At 61.6% G+C, this 24,252-nt stretch overlaps 1 protein-coding gene across 3 annotated transcripts; it reads right to left on the reverse strand.

Moving 5' to 3' along the window:
* Positions 1 to 611: 611 nt before the first annotated feature.
* Positions 612 to 22,798, reverse strand: CBS (cystathionine beta-synthase). 3 transcript variants are annotated; one of them, XM_073887112.1, is made up of 17 exons: positions 22,727 to 22,798; positions 18,434 to 18,650; positions 15,618 to 15,724; positions 14,438 to 14,572; positions 13,989 to 14,068; positions 13,774 to 13,908; positions 13,228 to 13,297; positions 11,847 to 11,938; positions 10,963 to 11,088; positions 10,245 to 10,329; positions 9,221 to 9,326; positions 7,736 to 7,813; positions 7,434 to 7,568; positions 6,932 to 7,040; positions 3,335 to 3,419; positions 2,858 to 2,899; positions 612 to 1,368 (listed from the first exon to the last, which is right to left on the reverse strand). In XM_073887112.1, the coding sequence occupies exons 2-17, from the start codon at positions 18,640 to 18,642 to the stop codon at positions 1,229 to 1,231; spliced, it is 1,734 nt and encodes a 577-aa protein (XP_073743213.1). In that variant the 5' UTR covers positions 18,643 to 18,650; positions 22,727 to 22,798; the 3' UTR covers positions 612 to 1,228. The 3 variants fall into 3 exon arrangements, with proteins under 3 accessions (XP_073743213.1, XP_025719240.1, XP_025719241.1); XM_025863455.2 differs by lacking the exon at positions 22,727 to 22,798 and adding an exon at positions 22,161 to 22,310; XM_025863456.2 differs by lacking the exons at positions 2,858 to 2,899; positions 22,727 to 22,798 and adding an exon at positions 22,161 to 22,310.
* Positions 22,799 to 24,252: the final 1,454 nt, after the last annotated feature.

Genomic DNA, 24,252 nt, shown 5'->3' on the forward strand with positions numbered 1-24,252 from the left:
ATAACAAATGTGGACAAGGACGTGGAGAAACTGGAATCTTTGTGCGTGGCTGGTGGGGATGTAAGCCAGGGGCAGCCGCTGGGGAACAGTCCCTCAAAAAAAATCACATGTGGGGCGCCTGGGTGGCTCAGTTGGTTAAGCGACTGCCTTCGGCTCAGGTCATGATCCTGGAGTCCCGGGATCGAGTCCCACATCGGGCTCCCAGCTCGGCGGGGAGTCTGCTTCTCCCTCAGACCCTCTTCCCTCTCGTGCTCTCTATCTCTCATTCTCTCTCTCTCTCTCAAATAAATAAAATCTTTAAAAAAAAAAAAAATCACATGTGGAATTATCACGTGACCAGCAATTTCAGGCCCGGGTATAGAACCAAAAGAATTCAAAACAGATCTTCAAACAAATACTTATACACAAAGGTTCATGGCAGCACAGTTCCTAACAGGTGAGAGGCAGAAACAACCCAAACGTCCGTCCCTCGTGGGTGAAGGGATAAACACAACATCCATCTGCGCAAGGGAACATGATTCAGCCGTAAAACGAGTGAAGAACCGACCCTTGCTACAGTGTGGGCGAACTCCAGAAACATCGTGCTGAGTGAAATGAGCCAGACACAGAAAGCCAGACTGTAGGACTCCATTTATATGATGGATCCCAAACAGATACACCCACGCAGACACAAGGCAGAGTGGTGGTGGCTGGGAGAGGGAGAGGAGGTGATAACACGCACTGGGACCTGGCTACATGACCCCGAGAACATCACATTTTTAAACTGTTGATGTAAGGTTATGGGAATTTTACCTCCATCAAAAAAACCCCAAACACTCGAGTCGCTCTGACCGACCCAGCCCCAAGCAGGCACTGACCCACGCTTCCCCAGCCCCTTTCTGCTGCTCCTGGTTCTGGATTCTTCCCCAGAAGAGGCACCTGCAGCTGCTTTCACCCACCCGGCTCCTATCCTCACATGGATTCCTCCACCTGGCTGAGCTCTACTTAATAAGACTGTTGTGTTGAAACGTTTTAGAAGAAAGTTAAAGAAAAACACATCTACTCTAATACACCATAAATAGACTCATTTAGGTAGCCAGGTGCTAATAAAGGGAAAACAAACATCCCTGCTGGCCCCAGGCTAAGCATCCTGTTAGAGCAGTGCCCAGTGTCAGGCAGCTGCAAGTCACGTCCGTGTGCTCAGACAAAAGCAAGAGAGGATGGACACCAGCCGGCGGCGTGGGGGCTGTCAGAGCTGTGCCGTGGCCCCGGCAGGTCCTGACTTGGTCTTCTGCTCTCGCTCGCGAGCAGCCACGAAGTTCAGCAAGTCGATGGCAGTGACGACCCCGAACACCATCTGCCTCTTACTGGACCTGCCGTTGCTGTGGTCTGAGGAACAAGGCAGTAGGTGTAAAAAGGCACCTGTGTGTGCATGCGACGAGAGGCCGCCCTGCCCACACCCGGGCCCTGCTGGCGGCTGAGCTCCTGAGGCCCCGCCCTGAAGCCACCCGAGGGTCTCCCCAGCAGCACCCAGGCCGACCCACAGCAACGGCCATCTTCTGACACGAGCCGTGTGGGCGAAGCTGCAGAGTAGGGTCCTGGCTTCTCCACACCAGGTCTGCCGGGCCAGATGTCCCAGTCTCACTACTCAGCCAATCTGTGGCCCCCCTTGGTGCCTGCGCTTGAGTTTGGGCGTGAAGTTCCAACACTGCCCACAGCCATGAACTACGGCAGCTCATAGCTCTGGCCTGTCTTCAAGCCCGGGCCTCTCCCGCGGTGGCTGCCATCCTGTGCCACCAGTGGGCAGAGAGGGTTTTGGGGATGGTTAATTTTGTGTGTCTGCTTCACTAAGTCACGGGGTGTACAAATACTCGGTCAAGCATTATTCTGGCTGGCTGGCTGAGACCAGATATTTGATCGGGTACACTGAGGACAGCAGACGGCCCTCCCTGGCCTGGCAAGCCGTGCCTAATCAGCCGAAGGCCTGAATAGAACAAAAAGGCTGATGCTCCCTGAGTGAGAGAAAATTGTTCCTGTCTTTGGACTCAAACGGAAACGCTGGCTCTTCTCGGGTCTTGAGTCTGTGCGCTCAGCCTGCAGCTCCTGGGACCTGCCGACCTAGTCACGTGAGCCAATTCCTGATACTGAATCTTTCCAGACGTCCACTCATCCTCCTGGTTTCCCTGGAGAGCAGTGACCGACACACGGACGGCCAGCAGAGCAGAGGAGCAGGAGGGAAAGGCCCAGGTCCCATCTCTTTCCCCAGCACCGCTCCTGTGGCCGGCTGTCCCCGGCGCCTTTGAGGGCGGAGGTCACAGAGGGTGGGGGTGGGGAAGGCATGGGGGGGCGGGCACCCAGCTGGCCTACTCAGAGCACCTCAGGAAAAAACAAGGAACCCAGAAGAGATCAGCCCCGTGCATGCAGGGATGTACAGGCAAAGGGGCAGCTTTGGAGAAGCCTGTCCAGGGCTGCCTCTGTGCACGCGCCCCTGCAGGAGAGGGCGGTCTGTAGCTGCCTCTGTAACCTGCCCTACACACCCCTCCAGGAGAAACTCATCCACGGCCGAGGCGTGCAAACTTTCTGTAAAGGGCCACGCGGTCCGTTAGACCACTCGGCTCTGCCAACACAGCAGAAGTGCTATGGAGTGTGACTCGAAGAAAACTATTCCTGGACCCTGAACCTGGAACTCCTTATCCTTTTCTTTTCTCTCTCTTTTTTTTTTTTTTGTAGATGCTCAAATACGAGTAAATGTGAAACTAGGAGGAAGAACCCTCCCACTCAAGCTTGGGGGTCCAGGACTCTGGACACCCTCCTTTGCCCTCGGAGGCTGCGATTCTAACCGCAGAGCCGTTTCCGGGGAGGGGCAGGGCGTACATACCTGCAGGCCCCCCCACCACGCCCGATAAGGCCAGGTCCTGCGCTGTGGAGCCAAGGACGGGAGAGGGGTTAGACTCGGGGCCGCCCAGGCGCCAAGACCAGCCCTCTGTCGGGAGGGTGGGCAGACTCCAGGCCCCTCCCGATTCTCATTTCCCCAGGCCGCCGCCTCCCGGGGACTGAACTGGTGTCCCCTGGCCTGAAAGTGGCTGTGTACGTGGCAGTTCGAAAGCCCCGTGGCCTCCCCGGCAGTGGGCACCCAGGCAGAGGGGTCCCTCGGATCCACAGTCCAAGGCCGGTGGGGGCTTAAGGTCAGCACCACCGACTCCCTAGATGCCTGAGGGACAAGGACCTCCCTGCCTCACACAGCTCATGGCAGGAAGGCACATGGAACCTGGGGCTGCGCCTTGGCAGCCAGCGGCCTGCAGGGCTCCCGCTCCCCGGCCCCAACCCAGCCAGGCCTGCAGCGGGCCCTACTCACACTGGATCTGCTCGTGGACCACCAGGGCGAAGTGGTCCATCTCCAGGATGTGCGAGAGCTTGCCCAGTGGGTCCGTCAGGCGGATCTGAAAGAGAAGCGGTGGTTAGCGCCCATGGGGGCGGCCCAGCCAGGCTTCAACCTGGCCAGAGCCTGAGGACTGCTGCTCCCATGGCCACTGCCCGCCAGGCCCGCCAGGGAAGGGAGCAAAGCCCAGGGAAGGCCGGCTACTGTTCCAGAAGGTCCCCCCGTAGCCTTTGGCTGAATCAGAAACTGAACACAGGATGCAGAGGACAACACAATGTGCGTAAGACACTAAGATGAGCCATCAGTCCCTGAAGAGACACAGGACATTCTGTATATATCACTACACAAGAGAGCCTGTTAAAAGAGCTTCCCACGGTCTGATCCCAGTTCAGTCTGGACGTTCTAGAAAAGGCAAAGTAATAAGATCAAGGACAAAGAGGTGGAGTGGGGGTGGTTTACGCACAGTATTATTCTATGGGATGCTGGACTGGATGCATTTGTCACAACCCGTCGGCCTGTAGAAGACAAAGACGGAATCCCCACCTCAACTAGCCCTTTACTTACTAACAGTGGACCGTTGGTCACCGTCGCAACAAACTGACACCAACGCAAGACTCAGGAAACCATGTGGAGAAGGGAAGAATGTGGGAACTCACTCTGTACCATCTGCTCAAGACAGGTGATGAGAACTGACAGTAAGAAAAAAGACACTCGGTCCGTCCGCCTTTCAAAGATAAATATGAGTAGACTTGCCTGCACGCAGCTTCATGGGAAGAAGCGTGTTTCTGACACGATGGGAAAGGGAATTTGGGGAATACAAAATGGACAGAAGATCCAGGAAGAAAAATCAGGACGGGGGGATTGGAAGACCAGTCATGGCACAGAGACCCTGGTCCTCACGGGGGCGGGGCGGGGGGACAAGGCCAGACCACGGTGGCCCCCGTCTCTAGGCCCATCACCCCGCTCAGTCCGTAGTTCACCACCAGCTGACCCGGCATCCAGGTCTAGGTGGGCCCACCCCCTTGGGAAGGGCTGCCCGGACCCTCTTCCCCCAACATGGCCAACACCCAGCTCACGCCTCAGGAAAGACCCGAAATGGGGTTTCTCATCCCAACCACCTAGGAGCTGGGAAGTGACAGTGACCACATGTCCAGAGAGCAGATGTTTGCTATCAACAAAAGGCCTAAATGGCCTCCGTTTTTACATTCGTTTAGAAGTCAGTGTGAGGAGGCTGTTCCATGGATTGGGCCTCCCTGGCCCTCGGGCGGGGTGGGGCGTTGTCCAACTTGTCCATCCCTAGCACTCCACAGACACCTTCCCTTCCCTGGAAGATGACATTCGCATGATCGAAGGCAACCGCTCTACCAGTTGAACTCACTTGAGGCCATAATTCCCTCTGAAAGATCTTTCCAGTTTTAAATGGCCCAGAGGGAGAGGTGAGCCCCGCGAGGGGGACGACCGATCCGGAAAGCAGAGTGAGCCCACCCCCGTGAGGCTGGAGGCGCAAGGCTCACGGCCTGGGGCTCTGTGGTGGGATCTTCTTTCCACCTGGTCGCACCGCAAGGCTCTCAGAAGGGGAGTTACGGACAGGGCGCCAGCCGCCCAGCCCCAAGGGTCACTGGGTGTTAACCATGCTCTTGGGTCGCCTGTTTAGTATCCCAGGAAAGCCCTTGATGGACCTGGAGAGTCCTCTGTCCCCATGGCTTCCACAGCCATCAGTTCCCTGGGGCTCCTCATCAGATGCGAGCTGGACAAACCCCAAGGTGACTTCCAAAGCGCAGTTAGCCCCACCAGAGCCTAGCCGGGCGCCCTTCCTATTTGGCTCCAGTAATGGGGGTGATCTCCCCGTGAGAAGACACGGCTCAAGGGGCCGGGTGGAGAGGGTCAGCAGTACCCTACACCGTAGCCACACCGGGTGTGGGCTGAACCGCACACAGCAGTGCCCCGAGTGTGCACTCGGCGGCTCAGACGCTGGATGTGGCCAGAAAGACCACAGGGGTCAGGAGGAGCCAGGTGGTTGGGGCAGCGGGAAAGGCCAGCACAGGGCAGCGCCGTGTGCCCGGGAGACGGGTCCCACCCAGGCTTTACCCTGTGGCCCCCGCGTTTTCAAGACAGGATGCGGTCCATGGAAGCCTCGGATGCCTGGTGAAGGAAGACCTCCTGCTACCATCTGCACCAGCCCCTTGGCGCCCAGAGCGGAGCGGAGCAGGCACACTGGGGCCCCTTCATGTTTTGCTTCTGCCGGCCCTGCCCAGCGTCTCGGTGGCAGGACACTGAAGTCCCCACACGGAGACCCTGAGAAAGCAGTAAAGCTAATAGGGCCCGGCCCGGGGCTTGGCCATGCTCTGAAGGTAAAGGCGTGCCGGAAGGTCTGATCTGGCCCGAGGGAGGGAATAAAACAGACTTGCGCGGCAGGGGGCGGCCCCCAGCTCTGCCAGCCTGAAAACACACACACAAAACCAAAGCACCATCAGAGCGGAGACCCCCCCCCCGCCAGAGGAGCCACGCCGGCCCACGGAAGGCCCACGGAAGGCCACAGCGTGGGTGCAGTCACTCCCCGAGGGAACGGCCAGGCGCCCACAGAATCAACCCCAAAAGGCCCGAGATGCAATGGAGCAGGAAGGGGACAGACCGTGTGCACGGCCCACTGCGGACGGATGGCAAAACGGGATGCGGTGGGAAAGCCGCCGGACACGTCGTGGCACGTGCGGTGTCTGTATGCGCGAGTCTGGGGCCCAGGAAGCGCAGGGCCTCTCCGCGGTGCCGGGGGTCAGGGAGGAGTGCGGGAAGCCTTCGGGGTGACCGGGGATGGGGTCATGTCACACCGTGAGATGGGACGTGTGGAACGTGCTCACTGCGTGGCCGTTACACCTCCAGGGACGGGAGGGAAGAAACAGCTGGTGGCAACGGGGCCCGTGGACAGCTCGCCAGTGCTCAGCCGGGCTGCCAGCCCCTCACAGGTGACACGGGGGCCGGGCAGCACCCCGGAACTCACGCCCGGGAGGCACACCCGTGTGCCAGGGGCTCGGGGGCCAGGGGCTGGGGGGCGGCGAGGAGGGCCGTTTGAGCAGAGGCCCGCGGGAGGGGCAAGCCGGGAAGGCCCCGGAACGCCCGCCATGTGGGGGCAGCGGGGGTGCTCGTGGCTGGAGGAAGCAGGACAGGTGGGCTCGGAGGAGCGGGGACGGGGACGGCGGCGGCTTGGTGGGGGAGGGGCTCTGCAGGGCCCTGGGAGAGGCGGCGGAAATGGAAGAAATCCTCGGATTCTGGCGAGCCTGCAGCCATGAGTGGCAGGGGAGGAGCCGCACACTCATCCCTGGCTTTGGGCTCGGCCCCCCTCGCCCCTGGCCTCTCCCGTGCGACACAGCCAACAGCCCACCTGCCCCCTCGCCGCCACGTGGAGGCCAGAGCGCGCGTGCAACCAGCCCCGAACGTCTCCAGAAGGTTCTGGTTCTCACTAGATAACTGGGCCCGCCAGGTATGCCTCACAAGCGTGCCCAGGAAAGGCGTGGGCCCGGCTTGCTCCTGAGCCCGTGTGGCCACACTGTGCCGCCCCGCGGTCAGCGGCGCTCGTACCTGCTGGAACTGCTTATAGAGGACCTTCCGAACTTGGTCTGACGGCTGAAGCTTCCCGGCGAGCAGGGATGACAGCATGTTCCCCAGGGTCACCATCCCCAGGATCACCCTGGGAAGCAGGGGTCAGGGGTCAGGGGTCAGGGCGGGCACCCCTTCCCTCCCCGGGGCAGAATATGCCCACTGCCGCCCTCAGCGTCAGAGGGTGCCCTTCGGCCCAGTGGGCAAATCCTCTTAGAATTCAACCAGTACGTGCGGGGCCTACGTGTGGCAGGGACTCTGCAAACCAGTGGGTCCCCTGGATGCTTCCGTTCTGACCAGTGTCGGGGCCAACCAACTGGCCGCCTCGTGGGCCCTGGACTTTAGGGGCCAGCAGGGGGACAGTCTCGGGAGCCTGCGCACACGGGTCATCTGTGCGTGCCTGCGTGGCCGGCCAGGGCTGGCATGGCCACCACCGGCCCCGGTGCCATGGCGAGAGCGCGGCGCGGCGGGGGGGGACACTGACCCTGACTCGTCGACCACGGGCACCTGGTCGAAGCCCTTCTCACGCAGGATCTCGATGGTGTGCTCACAGGTGACCGTGGGCAGCACGGTCAGCGGAGCCGACAGGCTCAGCTCCTGCACTCTGAGGTGCCACCACCTGAGGGAGAGAGCAGGGCGGGCCGTGAACTGGGAGGCGGGGGGCAGGGACAGACACGGCCACCGTGAGGGTCATCACACCGGGAGACCGCGGGGACGGCCGGGCTGCTGTGCGCCGGAGCAAGGTGCCCTGCGGCCACGCGGGGGACTTCAGAGGGCGCTCCTCACCACGGCTTGGTCACCGTGAAGTCCTCCTCCTTCAGGAAGCCCTTCTGCAGCATCCACTTGTCACTCAGGAACTTGGACCTGCGGGTGTCAACAAGTCACCAGGGTCCGGACGAGGGTCTCACCACCCCTCTGCCCACAGGGAGGGGGACACGGTGGGCTCTCAGAGAAAGCCCAGCACCCCTCGCCGGATGCCATGGTCCAGCAGAGACCCCCCCCCCCGCCACCCCGCCGGCTCCGTGGCCGGGGCTGCAGGGCGAGGGGGCCAGGCCCAGTGGGCGGACCTGGGAGACCCCAGCAAGGACCTGACGCGGGCATTGGTCAAGCAGCGACCCGCGTCCGTGTCTGAAGGAGCGCAGGGCACAGGAGGTTCTGTCCCCGGGCCTGAGCCAGCAGGCCCCTCGCGGCTCCCGGGGCCACCTCCTCCCCACCCCCCTCCTGACAGGCACAGCCACGAAGGGGACACAACCCTCCCGAGGGGGAAGGACACCGGCCCCGCCACGGGGCTGCCGGCCCTCACGAGGCAGCACGAGTGCCCACACGGGGAGTCCGTTACCCGCCACCAGGCGGCCAGGACACTGTGTGAGGTGGCCTGCTCCATCCCTCCACCAACCAACTCCGGGACTCACCTGCGCCATCGCCCACGCCCACCCCACCTCACACCTTCACCTCACACCTCCTCTCACGCCCAGCCCAGCCCTCACGCCCCCCTTCAGACGTTCACACGCACAGACATGCACACACAACGGCAGGCCCGCCGAAGCCGTGGGGAGTCGGCATCCCACCGAGTGGGGCAGGTGGGCAGTGGGAACCCAGGCATGGATCACCCCACCCCCGGGGATACCGACATGGCGTGCCCACGAGGCGCAGCCGAACGCACCGCACGGAGCCCCCGCTCCCGTGCTATGGAGGGCACTGTGAGGGTTTGGGGGGGGAGGGTCTCTAGACCCCTGCCCCCCTGCAGCCTCCTGCAGAGCGACTGGGCCCAGAAGCAGAGCCATCGGCCCAGGGGCCGTCAGCTGGGCCGACGGTGTTCAGAGTCTGGACACAAAAGTGCACAAATGCTCAGCACCGTGAGGCCTGAAGCGGCCTTGGAGGCCACCGGTCGGACCTTCCACAGCAGAGCCTCAGGGGCCACGTGAGCCCGGTCAGGGATCTCCTCCGCCAGGGGCTGGCTGAAGCGTCGGGGCGAGTCGGGGAGGGCAGCAGGGAGGCGCCAGCAGGGCAGCTTCATTCCCATCCTCCCTCGGCCGACGCTTTAGGCCCAGACCCTGAGACGCGTCTAGCGGATCCCAGCTGGGGACAAGACAGGCTGAAAAGCCATGACCTCCTGAGCCGGGAAGGGGAGCCCACGGGGCCGGGAGGGCGGAGGCGGAGCCTGCAGGGGTCCCGCGGACCCCCACCCTTCCGCTGTCCGGGGTCAGGGGAGGCCCGGCGGCGGGCCACGAGAGCGCCCGGCGAAGGACGGGGCGGCGCGGCGCGTCTCACATGTAGTTGCGGACGGAGTCGGGCAGGATCACCACGCAGCGCTGGCCCTCCTGCAGCTCCTGGGCAGCCTTCACGGCCGCCGACACGGCGCTGCCCGCGCTGCCACCTGCGGAGGGGGTCAGTGAGCGCGCGGGGGCGCTGCCTCCGGCCGGGGGGGGGACCCCGCTTCTCCCGCACCCTGCCTTCCTCTCCCACCCCACCGGGCTCCACGGCAGTCCGGCTCGCATCGCTCGAGCCTCCCCCGAGAGAAGCCGGCGAGCCGTCGGCGGGGTTTCGCCGAGCGCACGCACGTCCGCCCTGCCCCGACGTCCCCGGGGACGGGAATCCGGCCGCTTCCCTTGGGGGCCTTGGGGCTGCGAGAGCAACTGGCTGGCAAGGAGTGCTGTCCCGCCTCCTCCCGCCCCCGAGGCCCGTGGGGCAGCCGCCCTCCAGCCTCGGACCCCAGTCGGTGAGCCCCCGCTCCGAGGTCAGTGCTCGGCTTGACGGAAAGCGCAAGGGTCCTGAGAGCTTTGGCCTCGCCCCCGAAACAGCCCTGCGCGGCCGACGGCAGCGCCGCGACCCTTCTCACCGGGGCGGGGGCGGGGGCGGGGGGGGGGGGGGGGGGGGGGGTGGGGGTGGCGGGAGGCAGACGCCCCGCTCACGCCTGGACCCCACTGCCCACGGCCGCGTCCCCTTCCTGTCAAGCTACTGGGGGCCTGCTGGGTCCCCAGGCCCCTCACCTCTCCCGCCCCTTCCCCTCTCGGTCCGTGGGCCACACCCCTGTTCCCGGCAAGACCGTCAAAAAACAAAGCACGTGCACCCGAGGGACCCGGGAACGTTGACCCCGAGCCCCGGGCGCGTGCTGGAACGGCCGCTGCCCCGCGGCCTCCTGCCCTCGCCCGCGAGCACGATGGCCCCCCGCGGGGCAGGTGGGCGGGCGGCCCCCCGCGGCCTCAGGACGAGGTGTCTCTTACGCATCCGGCCGGAAGGGGGCAGAGGGCGGGCCTGCGCCCCGCCGCCCCGCCGGCGCCCGCGCACCACTCACCGCACAGCAGACCCTCCTGCGCGATCAGCATGCGGGCAAAGGCGAAGGACTCCTCATCATTGCTCTTGAACCACTTGTCCACCACCTGCAGACAGGACCCACACCGAAGGTTCTGGAGGGGCTCGGGCCCTTGTGAGGTGGGGGCACGGCCCAGCGCCGTGCGTACGACCTCACAGATGCCCTTGCCTTGGTCCAGGCGGCCGTGACCCTCAACGGACGTGGCCCGGCCCCACGCGTGGGATGCGACTCTCACGGGTAAAAACCCGGAATTTTCTCCCTCTCCCTGGGCTGACACATTCCGCCTCTGGCATCTAAAACCGTCCTCCAGCCCCCACTGCACCATGGTATGTCCCCCCAAGGTCCACTCCAGACCCCTCCGATGGAAGCTCCCCCTAAAGAGCCTTGTCTGGGGTCCTTCTCATTGACCTCACTCACCTGCCCTAAGCCCCTGGAGCTCCCTCCCTCTGCGGGGGACTGGTGTGCACACAAAGCTGGATCTGTGCCACCGGCCACGTCCACGTCTTTGCCCAGCAAGGCCACGGCACACACTTGATAAGGTGCCGCCGGTTACCTAGTCTTGACCGCCAGGACCGCGCTTCACCCACCTGCCTGCGCCATGCTCACTCCTCCGCTCCCCCTCCGTAGAAAGCTGGTTCGGGGGCGCACGTCCGCGGAGGGCTGGAACCCCTCGCAGGGGAAGTGGCCTGGCTCTACCTACCGACCGGTCCAGCACCGTGGGGATGAAGTCGTAGCCGATCCCCTCCACCTCGTACACCGTCTGCTCCGTCTGGTTCAGCTCCTCGGGCTCTGCGAGGATGGAGCCCTCGGGATCCACCCCGATGATCTGCAGTGTGGGCGGCGTTAGGACTGGAGCTGGGCAGAAGTCTCATTCATCGAGGGGGCTGATCCTGCCCTTAGCAAGCTCCTGATAAAGGTCAGCCCCTGGGGCGTGTGCCTCATTCCCAGGCCTCAGGCCAAACTGGAAACCCAGGAACCCAGGCCCCAAGTTGGGGAGATTCCAAGGTAAACGTTCACCCGGGGGCACTCAGAGGGGACGGCATGTGGTGGTGGGGAGCCTCCCAGGGGAGAACCTGGTGAGCAGGGTGCCCCAGGAAAAGCCCTGACTGCCCCCATGGGGACAGCTGGAACCTGTGGGGGCAGAGGGCAGAGAAATGGACCACCAGCTGGGTGATTCTACAAGCCCCTCCCCAGGTCCAGGCTTAACTCCAAATCCAGATGCCTTCTCAGACGGGGCACATGTGGGACCCGAGCCTAAGAGCTTCGAGCTTCTGGAACAATCCTTGGAGGCCACCCAAGCCAACTGCCCCACCCCGAGAGCATTTGGGCGTGCCACTCCCAGACCAGTACAGACACACACATTGTCCTGGACATAAGGCTGTAAGCAAAAACGTCAGGAACTTTCAGCTCTACAGCACAGGCCACTCTGGGGGCCTGATGCCCGGGAGCTTGACGATTCCGCCCCCAAGTGCAGTTGAGGCCGCAGGGGAGAGAAGCACACACATCATGGCCTGCGTCTCTTGGGCAGGCCCGGTGCCCATGTGCCTCCACCGCCCGCCCGTCCGCAGTCCCTGGGTCACTCACTTTGCACCCTGGGCATTTCTCCTTTAGCTTCCTGGCGATGCCCGTGAGGGTGCCGCCTGTGCCTGCCGAAGCCACCAGCATGTCCAGCTTCCCTGGCGGGAGAAGCCGCGTCAGGGATCCTCAGGCCCTAACCCAGCCGCCCCCCGCCCCCTTTTACTTTAAGATTTTATTTATCTACTGGAAGGAGAGAGCGATCGAGCGTGCACACGTGCAAGAGCAGGGGAGGAACAGAGGAACAAACAGGTTCCACTGAGTGGGGAGCCTGATGTGGGGCTCGATCCCGGGACCTGAGCCGAAGGCAGACGCTTCACCAACTGGGCCACCCAGGCGCCCCCCCCACCCCACGCTTACTAACAAGTGAAAACATAACCAAAATGATGGCTGGTTATGGAAAAGTTCCAGAGAAACTACTCTTGTGTTTCCACATCCTTTCATTATAGTGCTAGATCTTAAAGAGCATTCACAGCAAGTGACGCAGGGGGCATTTCAATCTTGCTGACAGATACACGGCCACGGAAGTCTCGATCTGGCGTGTGTCCCTCCACGCCGTCTGGAGGCTGCCCCTAGGGTGTCAGGTTTGGGACGTGACTAAGGGAAGTGAATTATAAAGGAGACAGAAGAAATCCCTCAGGCTCGGCTCAAACATCACCCTGGCTCTCACCCTGCCGAGGGGCCAGCTCAGACAGCCTGAAGACAAGTCCACGCGGGCGTGCATGCCAAGGCAGAGGCTGGTTTTTGCCAAATGAGGTAATTCTCACACATAAAACCTGGGTGAGCCAATGCTTGGAGCTCGCTGCCCGGCTCCTGGGCTCCAGATTCCAAGCAGGAAGCCAATGGGGCCCATCGCCCGGCACCTTCTCCCTCAAGTCTCTTCGGGAAATAGCCCAGCAGCAGACACCACCACAAACCCCCCGGACCTTGGCTCTGAACGTGTAGAAAGGCTCCAAGGAAGCTCACGTCCGTACAGAAAGTAAACCAACCACAGGTGCCACCACCCGGTTCAGATTGGGGCTCGATGCCAAGTGCCCTTCCACAGCGTGAAGCCCAGGGACACATCCAGCACCAGCCTGGGACCCACGCACTCCCTGCACTCAGAAGCCCCTGCAGGTCTGGAGGACGCACTGCTGGACACACGAACAGGACTACCTATGTCTGGGTGTTGGAGGGGAGGCAAAGGCAAGGTCTGAAAAAGCAGACTAGAGAGAGAAAACCTCTCTAGGGAGATGCTCTGGAGAGGATGTCACAGAGAAGGGACATTTGAGCTGGGTTTTGAAGGATGAACAGGAGTTTACCAAGGAGAGGGTAAGTGACTCGTACACTCCCAGGCAAGCAGGGGGAGATGCCGTCGAGACAGACAGAGGGGTAGGACGGAAGTACACACCCTCACACTGCTGCAGGATCTCCTCGGCGGTGGTGTCGTAGTGAGCGAGGGGGTTGCTGGCATTGCGGTACTGCGTGGGAAGATGGTGAGGTCAGATACTCGGAAGGGGCAACAGCCACAGGGCAGGAGCGCACAGCTCAGCCAGAGAGGAGCCCGGCAGCGTGGGTGAGAGTGGCCAATGGCACGGGCAGTTTTAGGAACCTCAACAGGTACAAAGCAGTAAATCCAGCTCTCCAGAAGATGCGCTTTCTGAATTAACCCAGAAGTGAAGTGAGGCAGACAGTTTCTGGTAGAAAGGTTTTTGCGCATTTTCCACCGACAGAGCGCTTCCAGGGTCCAGGGCGCAGGCCCTTCCAGCCCAGGGCCGAACCCTCCGAAGCCCGCACGGGGAGCAGAGAGCCAGAGGCTTGCCTGCCGCAGCCAGCCACCCACCGCAGGGCCTGACCAGGCCGGAGACGCCGCTGCCCGCGGGCCCCTCTGCGGCCGCCACCCCGACAGAGGTCCTCACCCCCGAGTGCACGCCCGCCCCCCAGACCCCGGCCTCACCTGGTCCAGGATGTGAGAATTGGGGATCTCGTTTCGCAGCCTCCACGCCACCCCCACGTGCGACTCGGGGGAGTCAAATCTGGCGGTGGTGGGTGTCCTCACGATCTCCGCCCCCAGGGCCCGCAGCACGTCCACCTGCGGAGGAACAGGAGGCCTGCGTCTCCCCCGAGGCCTCGTGTGCAGTGGCGGCCCCGGGAGAGGACCCCTGCCCTCACCTTCTCGGTGCTCATCTTCTCCGGCATCACGATGACGCAGTGGTAACCCTTCACGGCGGCAGCCAGGGCCAGCCCGATCCCTGGGGACAGTGCGCGGGGTGAGAGGTGGCTGCGGCGCCCCCCCCCGGCCCCTCCCCACAGCCAGGAAGGCCCAGGGCGATGGCACCCCGGGTTCCAAAAGGGCCTGATGTCAGCCCTTCCTGCCTCGGAGTGAGGGAGTCAGGGCAGAGAACTCCAGAGGTAGAAAGGCAAAGGCGAGCGTGCCCACCCAGAAGCAACATGACGCCCGGCGCCTCCAGCGTGTCCTGGGCCCCCGCGCCCACCCTCACCCTGGACACGTGCACCAGGTGCTGAGCGCACAGCCAAGGGAGGAGGCCGGCCAGACAGGCCGCAAGCAGCTGCAGCTCGCCCCAGGCCAGGGGACCCTCCTGGCCTGTCCCAACAGCCACCTGTGTTCCCGGACGTCGGCTCAATGATGGTGTCCCCAGGCTTCAGCGTCCCAGCCCGCTCGGCGTCCTCAATCATCCGCAGGCTGATGCGGTCCTTCACACTCCCGCCCGCATTGAAGAACTCGCACTTGGCCACTGGGAGCCGAGGATGAATCACGAGAAGGCCCCTGCCCGCTAACCGATCCCTGCTGCCCGCCCCCCCTTACCCTGATACAGGCAGGATGTGGGAACAGACGCGGTCTTTGCTGGTTCTGCAAACCAGCCCCTCTCCGTTCCCACCTCCTGCCTGCGCCTGGAGGAGGGTGCTGGCTCACTGGGAGACTCCCACCTGCCCGTCCACCTGCTGTTGGCCCCACAGCCATTCTCAGTGAAGGAGAAAAAGGCACCCAGAGCCCCTGCTGGGTGCATGGGCCAGGAAAAGCCCCCGTTGGGGGAGCACAGTCCCAACAGAGACTTGGGGGACATGCGGCAGATGGCTGATGTGAGCCCCACGCCCCCCTTAAACAGGACATGGCTCTGCCCTGTCCGGCTGGGGCCTGCAAACGCTCCACGCCTGCCTCCCATCCTCCTCCTCACTGGGAGAAGCCCCTCGCCCGGGCACACGGGGCTCTCCCGAGTTCTCCCTGACCTGTCTCTGCTCTTCTTTCCTGTGGGAAGGCTCCCTCCCATCTCTTAAAAACACCTAGTGTTTGTAAAAGGCGGGGTGGATACGGCACCAGATGCGCATGGATGGGCCCGGGGCCGGCCTACGTAACATGGGCACAACCACCTCACGCCTAGTTTGTCCTGATTTCTGAAATTCGACCACAGACTTACCCCCTAGAGCCAGGCAGAGGCCCTGGCGGGACAGTGTGCAGCTGTGTGATGGGCGGGAGCTCCCGAACGCCTGACCGCTCGGCAGGCCTGCGCCCCGGGACCCTTCCAGGTCCCACACTTGAATTACTGAATGCCATCATTCTAACTAGCCCGTGCGAAGCCCGGCGTTGAAGCAGAGATCCGAGCCGACGAGCGTGCAGGCCCTGACCAGAGCGGCCAGCTCCGTCACCCCGGCACATCCCTGCTGGGCCGGATACGGTCTCGGACATCCTTTGCCAGCTCGTTTCCTGGCCCCTCTGCCCCACATCCCTGGGCCCACCGAGCCGCCGGGCCAAGCACCGGACAGAGGACGCCAGGTACTCACAGAGCTCACACTTCAGGCCAAACTTCTTCCCAATCTTGTTGATTCTCACCATGGGGGTGTCCCCAATTTTCTTCAGGATATCTGGCAAGATTTTGGGGGATTTTGCCCTAAAACAGAGGAGTCCATAATTATTCAGACTTGGCAGTCCAGCACATTGTTTTAATCACGAAGCAAATCAAAGAACTGGCTTTACTGGGATCTGGGTGATGGCACAAATCTACGGTCACAGGCACATCCACACACGCCACATGAGGACGCGTGGGAGCCGACGGAAGCGAACCCCGTCTGTGGCTCAGCTAAGGTCGGCTGTGCCAAGGTCGTGTCCAGGGCAGCAGGTGTCACGGGGCGGCTGGGCGCAGGGACGCAGGACCCCTCTGTGTGGTTTCTGCAATTTCTTGTGTTATTTCCAAATAAGAAGGTTGAAGTAACAGCACTAACTTCGACAGGTCCTGGTCCATCTGTTCAGAAAGTCTTTTCCGGGGACCCTCACTTCCTTCCCTCTCTCACCTTGACCCCCAGGATTCTTCCTTTTCTTTCCCTTGATGAACAAACCGGTGCCCACCCCAGAGCCCCCAGGCCCCCCAGGCTGCCTGTTTGCCCACCAGGCCGGGGACGGCGGCTGCCAAGGGTGCGGGCCGGACATCTGGCGTCGTTCAGAAAATGTTGGGCCCAGGTGGTGTGAAGCACCACGCTCCAAACAAAACCATCAAGACCTTGGGGGAGTCCCTGGGGTCCCTGGGGTCCAGGCCAGGGTGAATTCCCAGGCGGCCCTCCAGCTCAGTGTGGGTTTCCGTATCATGGACCCACAGTCTCCCTTCACACTCGAGTGACTGGCTCCTTCTCCCCATATTCTTCCGCCTGGTGACAGGTGACAGGCGGATGTGGACAGCCCGGCTCGCGTGCGTGCAAACCATGATAGACGCATTTCCTGAAGGGCCCCCACAAAGTTTCCCCCATCCTTACCCTCGGGGACTGATGCCAACTCCACACCCTCCTCCTGTCTGCGCCACAGATGGGCTCACCGAACATTCGCTTGGCAATATGCACCACTGACCCGAGTTCCGAGAAATGCAACCGCTTCCTACAGCCTTGGCTTTCTAATATACATTCCAGGGTTCTCAGACTTCAGCGAGCCCACTGCTCCAGGAACCTGGCCCCACACCCAGCCCCAGCAGGCCCAGCTTCCCAGGGGGTCCGGAGGCGCTAAGGAGAAGCATCCCACCCCAGGGGCCCAAACAGGCCTCCAGGCGGACAAGCTGGAACCCAACCTCCAACCGCAGCCTTCCAAGAGGCTCAGGGGGACACCCCGGGCAGGCCGGAGGCAAGCCCAGCAGAGAGGCACCTCACAGATGCTGGGCTGAAGGGAAAGCCTGGCTGGGGGCCAAGGGCTCCTGATCTCAGCCTTGGAGGAAGGCCAGGCCCCCAGGGAGAGGCTGGGGGTTGATTCATTAACTAGTCAAAGGGACAGAGCTAAACAGCTACCCCTGAATCCTCCTGGCCCAGCAGGGCCTGAGGAGGGCAAGGAGGTTGAGCCTCCCCACCCCCACCCGACTCTGGGCAGGAGAACTTGGGGGTCCTGACTCAGCACCAGGACTTGGGGGCAAGACCCCTCCCCCTCAGAAGCTTCATGGGAACCGGTACAGAACTGAGCAGGGACGAGCCTGGAGGCCCTCGGGAGGGCAACCCCACCGCATCTTTAAGTGGGTTGGTTAGGCCAGTATGTGAGGATAAGAGAGCATCCTTTCCACCCCAGGCTTTCCGACTTAGAGCTCAGGAGCCCTCAGGAACCCGGGTCTCTCTCTGCTACCCCCTGCCCCCCCCCCCCACAGCAACCACGCCCCAGCCTCACACGGCCCTTCTGCCCCCGCTCGGCTTTGCTTAGGAAGCGAGGGTTCATCCCGTCTGGCCAGCAGCCGAGGTGGCCTCCTCAGCTCCTGGCACTGGGACACATTTGATGTTTGCAGCTTCTGGATTTGTACATTTTTCAGTCCCTCTGAGGCCTGCAGCCCCCCGGCACCCCTCACTTCTGATGTTCAAACCAGGAATCACGAGCATTGGTACAGCAGTGTCTCCGGGAAAAAAATCAAACACCTGAGAGCACATTCTCTGCTTCTGGGAGATTATCCTAAGGACATAAGACAATCCTAAGGTTTAGCACACTCAAGTTTTATCACGAGACAGGGATTTTTGTCTTTTTTTTCCTTTCCCACAGACACATCTCCTGCATCTAGAACAGGGCACAGATATCGTGGGCTCTTGTTGAAGATGCAGTTTTCTATTATAGTCATTCACACAAGATCATTGCAAACATCTAAATACTCAATAGAGGGCTTAACAATTTTTTATCCAACAGTTGGGGCCCAACCACGAAAAGAGCCCATTGCAGGAAAATATTTCATGATCAGGAGTGTTCACCACCTAGAGCTAAGTAGAAAAAAATGCGGGCGTGTTCCTAATGGTTGGAAATCTGCAGGCTCTCCTCCCACACGAGGGTGTAGCCAGTGGAGGGGGCTAGAAATGTCACCTCCAAGGGTCGCTCCAAGTCTGTGACTGGGGCACATCCAGTTACTGACTCAGCATCAACTCTCACTCGGCACTGATCTAGGTGCTGGGCTACAGTGCAAACAAGCCTTGGCCTCTGTGAGCCTCAGGCCACTCATCCCTACGGTGCCCCCCGCCCCAGCTCACCACCCCTCCAGAGTGATTACGAGGGGGGACCACACCTCAGGTCTACACGGCTATGTGGCTTCCAGGACACAGACTCCTCCCTTCAAGGCAAGAGACAAACCAACTGGGAACTGTAAGCAGGTACTTACAAGGTAGTGTGGTGATGCGGAGAGTCCGTGACGGGCCTGCCCAGCTGCCAGGAGCACCTGCTTGGGGCATCAGGACGGATCCACAGGCGCTCCTTGGCTTCTTTGTCCCCAGGGGGCCCCTTCTCCAGGCTCCCTTTGCCCAGGTGTGCCCCTGAGAGGTGGGGGCACGCTGCAGACCCCGCGTCTGCCTGGGGTGTCTCGGAAGGCATTATGGGATCTGGCAAACGGAGGGGAGAGACTCAGTCGGTTCAGGCCGTTTCTAAACACCTGCTGCCGAGCCTGCTTCGCTGCCCCTGGACCAGGGGAATTCGGCTCACCTGGTCCCCCGGGGGGGGGCGGGGCTCCACCCAAACAGCTCAACAAGAACAAGCACCAACTGCAGCCCCAGCTGCTGAGCATGGCTTGGTGGCTCGTCAAGAGGTTAAACACAGAACCACCATGTGAGCCAGCCTCCCACTCCCAGGCATATACCCAGACAACTGGGAAGAGATGTTTGCACACCACGTTCGGGCTCACAACGGGCAACATGTGGAAACAAACCGAGTGTCCACCACAGATGAAGGGATGAGCAGAATGTGGCATATCCGCACAACGGAAATATCATTTGGCCATAAAAAAAAAATAAAGTTTAAAACTTTTTCTCAATATGGGGGCATGTGGGAAAAAAAGAAAGGCTCCTATGTGGAGGTGATGGGTATCTTACTTGACTGTGTTTGTCTCACAATGTATACATCAAACCCAAACACCAAGTTGTAAAAAGGGCTTCTGTCTCGAATGGCACACGTAGGCCAGGTTCCATTTAAAAAAAAAAAAAAATCGGGGCACCTGGGTGATGCAGTCAGTTGAGAGTCAGACTCCTGATTTCAGTTCAGGTGATGATCCCAGGATCATGGATCCACAGGGGGAGTCTGCTCGGGATGCTCCCTCTCCTCCATTCCCTCCCAACCCAGCCTGAGTGTGCACGCGCGTGCAGGCGCTCTCTCCTTCAATCTTAAAAACAAAATCAGGGGCGCCTGGGTGGCTCAGTCATTAGCGTCTGCCTTCAGCTCAGGTCATGATCCCAGGGTCCTGGGATCGAGCCCCGCATCGGGCTCCCTGCTGAGTGGGGAGTCTGCTTCTCCCTCTCCCTCTGCCCCTCTCTCTCTCGCGTGTGCAAACGCTAGCTAGCTCTCTCTCAAAAAAAAAAAATCAAGTTTTACACCTTAAACACAGCTGATCCTTGAACAATAGGGACAGGCAGATGGAAGGGAGGGAGGGAGGGAGGCGGGCTCACTCAGGGGTGAGGCTTCACCTGGCTGTAGTCCTGCCTCACTCCTTTGGGGAGACAACTAGCAGGCGCCACCCTCATCTTTGGAGAGACTGGGACTGAGCTCAGCCCCTCTTCTGCCACCTTCTCCCATTTCCCACACTGACCAGAAGACGGAGCCCAGCTAAGTATGCACTGGTCACCGAGAACTTCCCACAGCGCAAACTCTGCTGCACAAAGGAGGTACGTCCTGCTTGCAATCCCGTCAGACAAACAGGGTGTTAGGGGAAACTCAGGGAACCTGAGTAAGTATGGACTTCAGTGAAGAGTCCTGTTCACTGTCTCAAAGGTACCTACGAATGCAAGAGACTAACCAGGGAAACTGTTAGGAGGCAGGCGTATACGTGGGAACTCTCCATCCTGTCTTCTCAATTTTTTCTAAAATTAAACTGCTCTAAAAAAAAAAAAAAAGGCTAGGGCCGCCTGGGTGGCTCAGTTAAGTTCCTGCTTTCGGCTAGGGTCATGATCCCAGGGTCCTGGGGTCGAGCCCCATGTTGGGCTCTCTGCTTGGCCTGCTGCGCCCCCTGTATGCGCGCTCTCTCTCTGCCAAACAAATAAATAAAGTCTTAAAAAATAAAAAAGGCTCTGAATCCTGCGGGTTTGGAAAAGTACCCTGCCAGGAAGCTCGTGGTAGGGGATGTGGCTCAGGGTGGTCTCTGAACACAGCCACACAGCTCCTCTGAGAGGCAGGAGGACCCCAGATCCCAGCCATGCCCCTCCTCTGCTTCCCAAGAGCTTCAGTTTTGCAGTGAAAAGGTCGAGGGCCCTGGGGAACTGGGCTGAAGGTGCACAGGGCTCCTCCCGTGGAACTGTAAATCCAGGCTCCTGGGCCGCTCGCTTGCTCCCTTTCTCTTCTGGAGCTCGCCCGGCCAGCCCAGGCGGGTTATCAGCAAGGGCAGAGGAAGCCCCAGCTGGGTCCCTTTCCCCCAACTCAGGTGGCCTGATGCAGCCCAGCCCAGCGGCTCCCCACAGACCCCTAGGCCAGAGCCTGCCAACAGGGAGTTAGGAACCTTTGCACCCTTTGCAAGTCACACACCCCTTGGAAATTCTCCAGCCCCCACCCCCCCGAGGCTGGGGGCCTTCTGGGAGAAACCAGCCTTCCCAGCTGTCCTGCCCCGCGTCCTTAGAGCGGTGGTTCTTCCGAGCCTCGGGATCACCCACTTCCTTTATCGAGGTTCAGATCTTCCCTGAAGCCACTCAAGGATGTCCTCCCTCCTTTTGGAAAGACCTAAGCGGAACAGCGCCGGTTCTCCGTCGGGCGCCAGAGTAGCCCGTGGGCAGGTGATCTTCCATCTTGCAGAAGCCTCCGAGTCACAGACGTGGCTCCCCATCAGAGGCCGACGGCCCTGCAGCCCCCGGCCCGGCCACATCGCTCGCAGACGGGGTCCGGGGAAGACGCGGGCAGCCCCGCGCCTCCTTTCTGGCTACTCGCCTCGCCTGGCGAAACCTCCGGCCAGGTGAGGAGCTGCTGCGTACACAGGGGGAAGCCGAGCGAGTCTCCGCGGCCCCCAAAAGCCCTGGGCCGGACGCCCGCTCGCCCACCGGGTCCGAACCCGCGGGCTCCGCGCCCCGACGCACGTGCGTCCTGGGGAGGCGGGCTCACCTGGCGCCGCCCGGCTGGCTCCCGCCCCACCTTAAACCGCAAGACCCTCCTGGGGTCACAACGCCCCGAGGGCACGCTGTACTCTGCGGACACGCACCAGTCGGCCCAGTGTTGGGGGAGGGGGGCAGGTCAAGGGTGCAGAGGGAGTAAACTCCTCTCTTTAAAGTTGAGTTTTCAGGTGGGAGATCGAGACCCTACAGAGGATTTGGAGACCGCCCGGGAGGGGCACTTCGGGACAGTTTGGGATAAGCACGCCCAGGCAATCCTCGAGAAGCTAAAAGTTGTGCGTTCCCGCCCTCCAGTTCGGCCATCCGCCTCGCCTAGGGTTTGGGGAAGTGGGGGTCTTAGGGTATCCTCCCTCCACGCCCCCGAGTATGTGCCCGGGGCACGACCCCGCGTCCCCTCCCCCCATGGGCACCCACCTCACGTGCCGCCCACGCAACATCAATATTTACTCCCACCTCATACAACTGGCGGAAAGGAGCGATTTGCGAAAGAGCCCTTTCCCGTCAAAAAATTCCGCGAAAAATCAATGATCCCACCCCGGCTCCCGGCCCCCCACCCCGCCCGCTCCACAAAAACGGGAGCTGGGGGGCGGCCCGGGGCCACGTGGGCGCTGAACCCACGGCTTCAAGATCGCCTGGACGCGCGGGAGCGGGGAGGTTCCGGGGGCGCGGGACGCCGGCCCTGCTCCGCCGCGTGCAGGTGAAGATGATGCAACTCCGGCGGAGGGGTGGGGACGACCCAGGCCCCGCCGGGACCACAGCCCGAGCCCCCGGCCCAGAGGCGGGGCGGGTCTCGGCCTGGCCGGCGCTCACCTGGACGGAGACGCAGGAAAGCAGGGCGGGCTGGGCGCGTCCAGGCGCGAGGAGGTGCGGGCCCGACAGCTACTAACCGGAGCCGCAACCCTGAAGCTGCGGGGCCTGCGGGACCCGGCGGCCGACGGTGCGCGCAGGCGATTGGCCGAGAGGCGGGGGCGGAGGGCCGGCGCCCGGCCAATCCCGAGTGCGGAGCGCCCCGCCCGCCGCCGCGCTTGTCCCCGCCCCCTTCCCACCCACCGCACTCCACCCCCCATCCCCCGCCCCCACTGGCCAGCCGTGGGTACGGGCCCTCGCCCCCTCCCCCCGCGCTGCCCCGCCCGCATCCCCCTCCCCGCCCCCACTGCCCGGCCGCAGGTTCGGGACCCCGCCCCCTCCCCCGTGCTACTCCTCCCGCAACACCCTCCAGCCCCCAACTCCCCGCCCCCACTGCCCAACCGCGGGCCCTGTCCCGGGTTTCCACAACCCGTTGACGCAACCGCCGGCCAGGAGCCCCTCTACCCTCCTCTCTCCCCCGCGTTCCCCGGAACCCCCCCCGCCTCTGCCCGCCCCCTGGGGCCCCCCACCAGAACCGCAGACTCCTGGGGGTGCGGACGCTCGGTACTCGATGTCCCGGTTCCGTTTTATTTGGTTGACCACTTGCTCTGCGGGAGTGTAATGAACACTTGTTGATGAGTTTTACCACGTGCCCTCCGGGGCGGGGAAGGGCTTGTAAGGCCCTGAGGATGATCCTCCGCAAGTACCCCACCTGCTAGGTACCCCCACGCCTGCCCTGGTCCCCGCGGCCTCGGGTCAGGGGGGCACCCAGCGCGCACCAGGCACTCGGGCTCTGGATTCCCCGCGGCGGGGTTTCCGGGGCTTGATTTCTGCCCCGCATCGTGCAGGTGCCCACCAGACCCAGTGCTTGCCCAGGCCGGAGACCGCCCCACAACACTGGGAACGAACCGGAGCTCGCCAGAGACTTGCCAAAGTCACAAAAGCCGCTCAGAAACACGTGTTACACAGGCCCTCCCCAGCAAGGCTGCGGGCCAGGAGGGCGCCCTGGGGCCACCGGGGAGGCCACAGCCAACAAGATTTCAAACTTGTGTGCTCTTGACTTTTAAAGAGCCTGCCTCTTGAGGTTCTGGGGTGGATGCTTGAGTTTCCTCTGGCACCTGTAGGACTGACAGGGACGGTGCTACCAGGTGTGCACAGGGGTAGAAGCATTGTTAGCTTTGCCCAGCACCTCGAGGTCGCGCTTCATCCAGCAGTGACTTGGTGGGCTTTTGTCCCAGGCTCTGGAAATACAGGGAAAGTCAAACAAACAGGGCCTCTGCCCCTGGGGTGTTTCTATTCTAGGGGAGGGGGAGCAACTAGATGTCATTTTATAACAAAATTTCCACTAATGAGAATTAATGTGAAGAAGGATGAAGACGTGGATGAGGTCAGGTGGTCAGGAAGGCGCTCTGGACAGGTGACAGGTGACCCGAGGAGCCACATCTTGTTCTCAAGAAGGAATGTTCCGGGCTGAAAACAACCACTGCGCAAATGCCTGGGGGCAGGAGCAAGCTCAGGGGCTGGAGGAACCCCGGAGAGGTCAGCGTGGTCAGTGTGACAGTAGCAAGAACAGAGGTGGCCCCGGGGGGCGGGGGGCGGTGGGGAGGCCAGGATGGAGCCTTCAGCCTCCACGCTCCGGGGCCCTTGGAGGGTTTCAAACCAGGGAGTTTTATTTATTTATTTATTTAGGAGATTTTTATTTATTCATTTGAGAGCACACGCAGGAGCCAGGGAAGAGGGAGAAGCAGGCTCCCCGCTGAGCAGGGAGCCCGACGCGGGACTCGATCCAGGAGCCTGGGATCATGACCTGAGCCGAAGGCAGACGCTTAATCGACTGAGCCACCCAGGTGCCCCAAACAAAGAAATTTTAAACTATGCTCTGAATTTGTTTATTTTGGCATCATTTCTGACTGTCACTAAAGTGGCAAGAACAGAATAAGAATTCCCAGATACTCACTAGATCTCCCAATATTAAACTCTTATCCCTGGAATCTGTAAATATAACCTTATTTGGAAATAGGGTCTTTGACTACCTAATCAACATAGGAGGAGGTCG

Source organism: Callorhinus ursinus, unplaced genomic scaffold, assembly GCF_003265705.2.
Source record: "Callorhinus ursinus isolate GAN/ISIS: 27379988/994484 unplaced genomic scaffold, GSC_fseal_2.0 scaffold75, whole genome shotgun sequence".
In the NCBI taxonomy this organism is placed as follows: Eukaryota; Metazoa; Chordata; class Mammalia; order Carnivora; family Otariidae; genus Callorhinus; species Callorhinus ursinus.

What these genes read in the sequence shown, in the direction of transcription:
- CBS (XM_073887112.1), bottom strand. Translation starts at nt 18,642, where the DNA reads ATGCCTTCCGAGACACCCCAGGCAGACGCGGGGTCTGCAGCGTGCCCC. An exon ending in AGAAGATGAGCACCGAGAAG is followed by an intron (nt 13,909 to 13,988) that starts GTGAGGGCAGGG and finishes GTTCCTCCGCAG; the next exon opens with GTGGACGTGCTGCGGGCCCT. An exon ending in CGTGGTGGGGGGGCCTGCAG is followed by an intron (nt 1,369 to 2,857) that starts GTATGTACGCCC and finishes CTTGTTCCTCAG; the next exon opens with ACCACAGCAACGGCAGGTCC.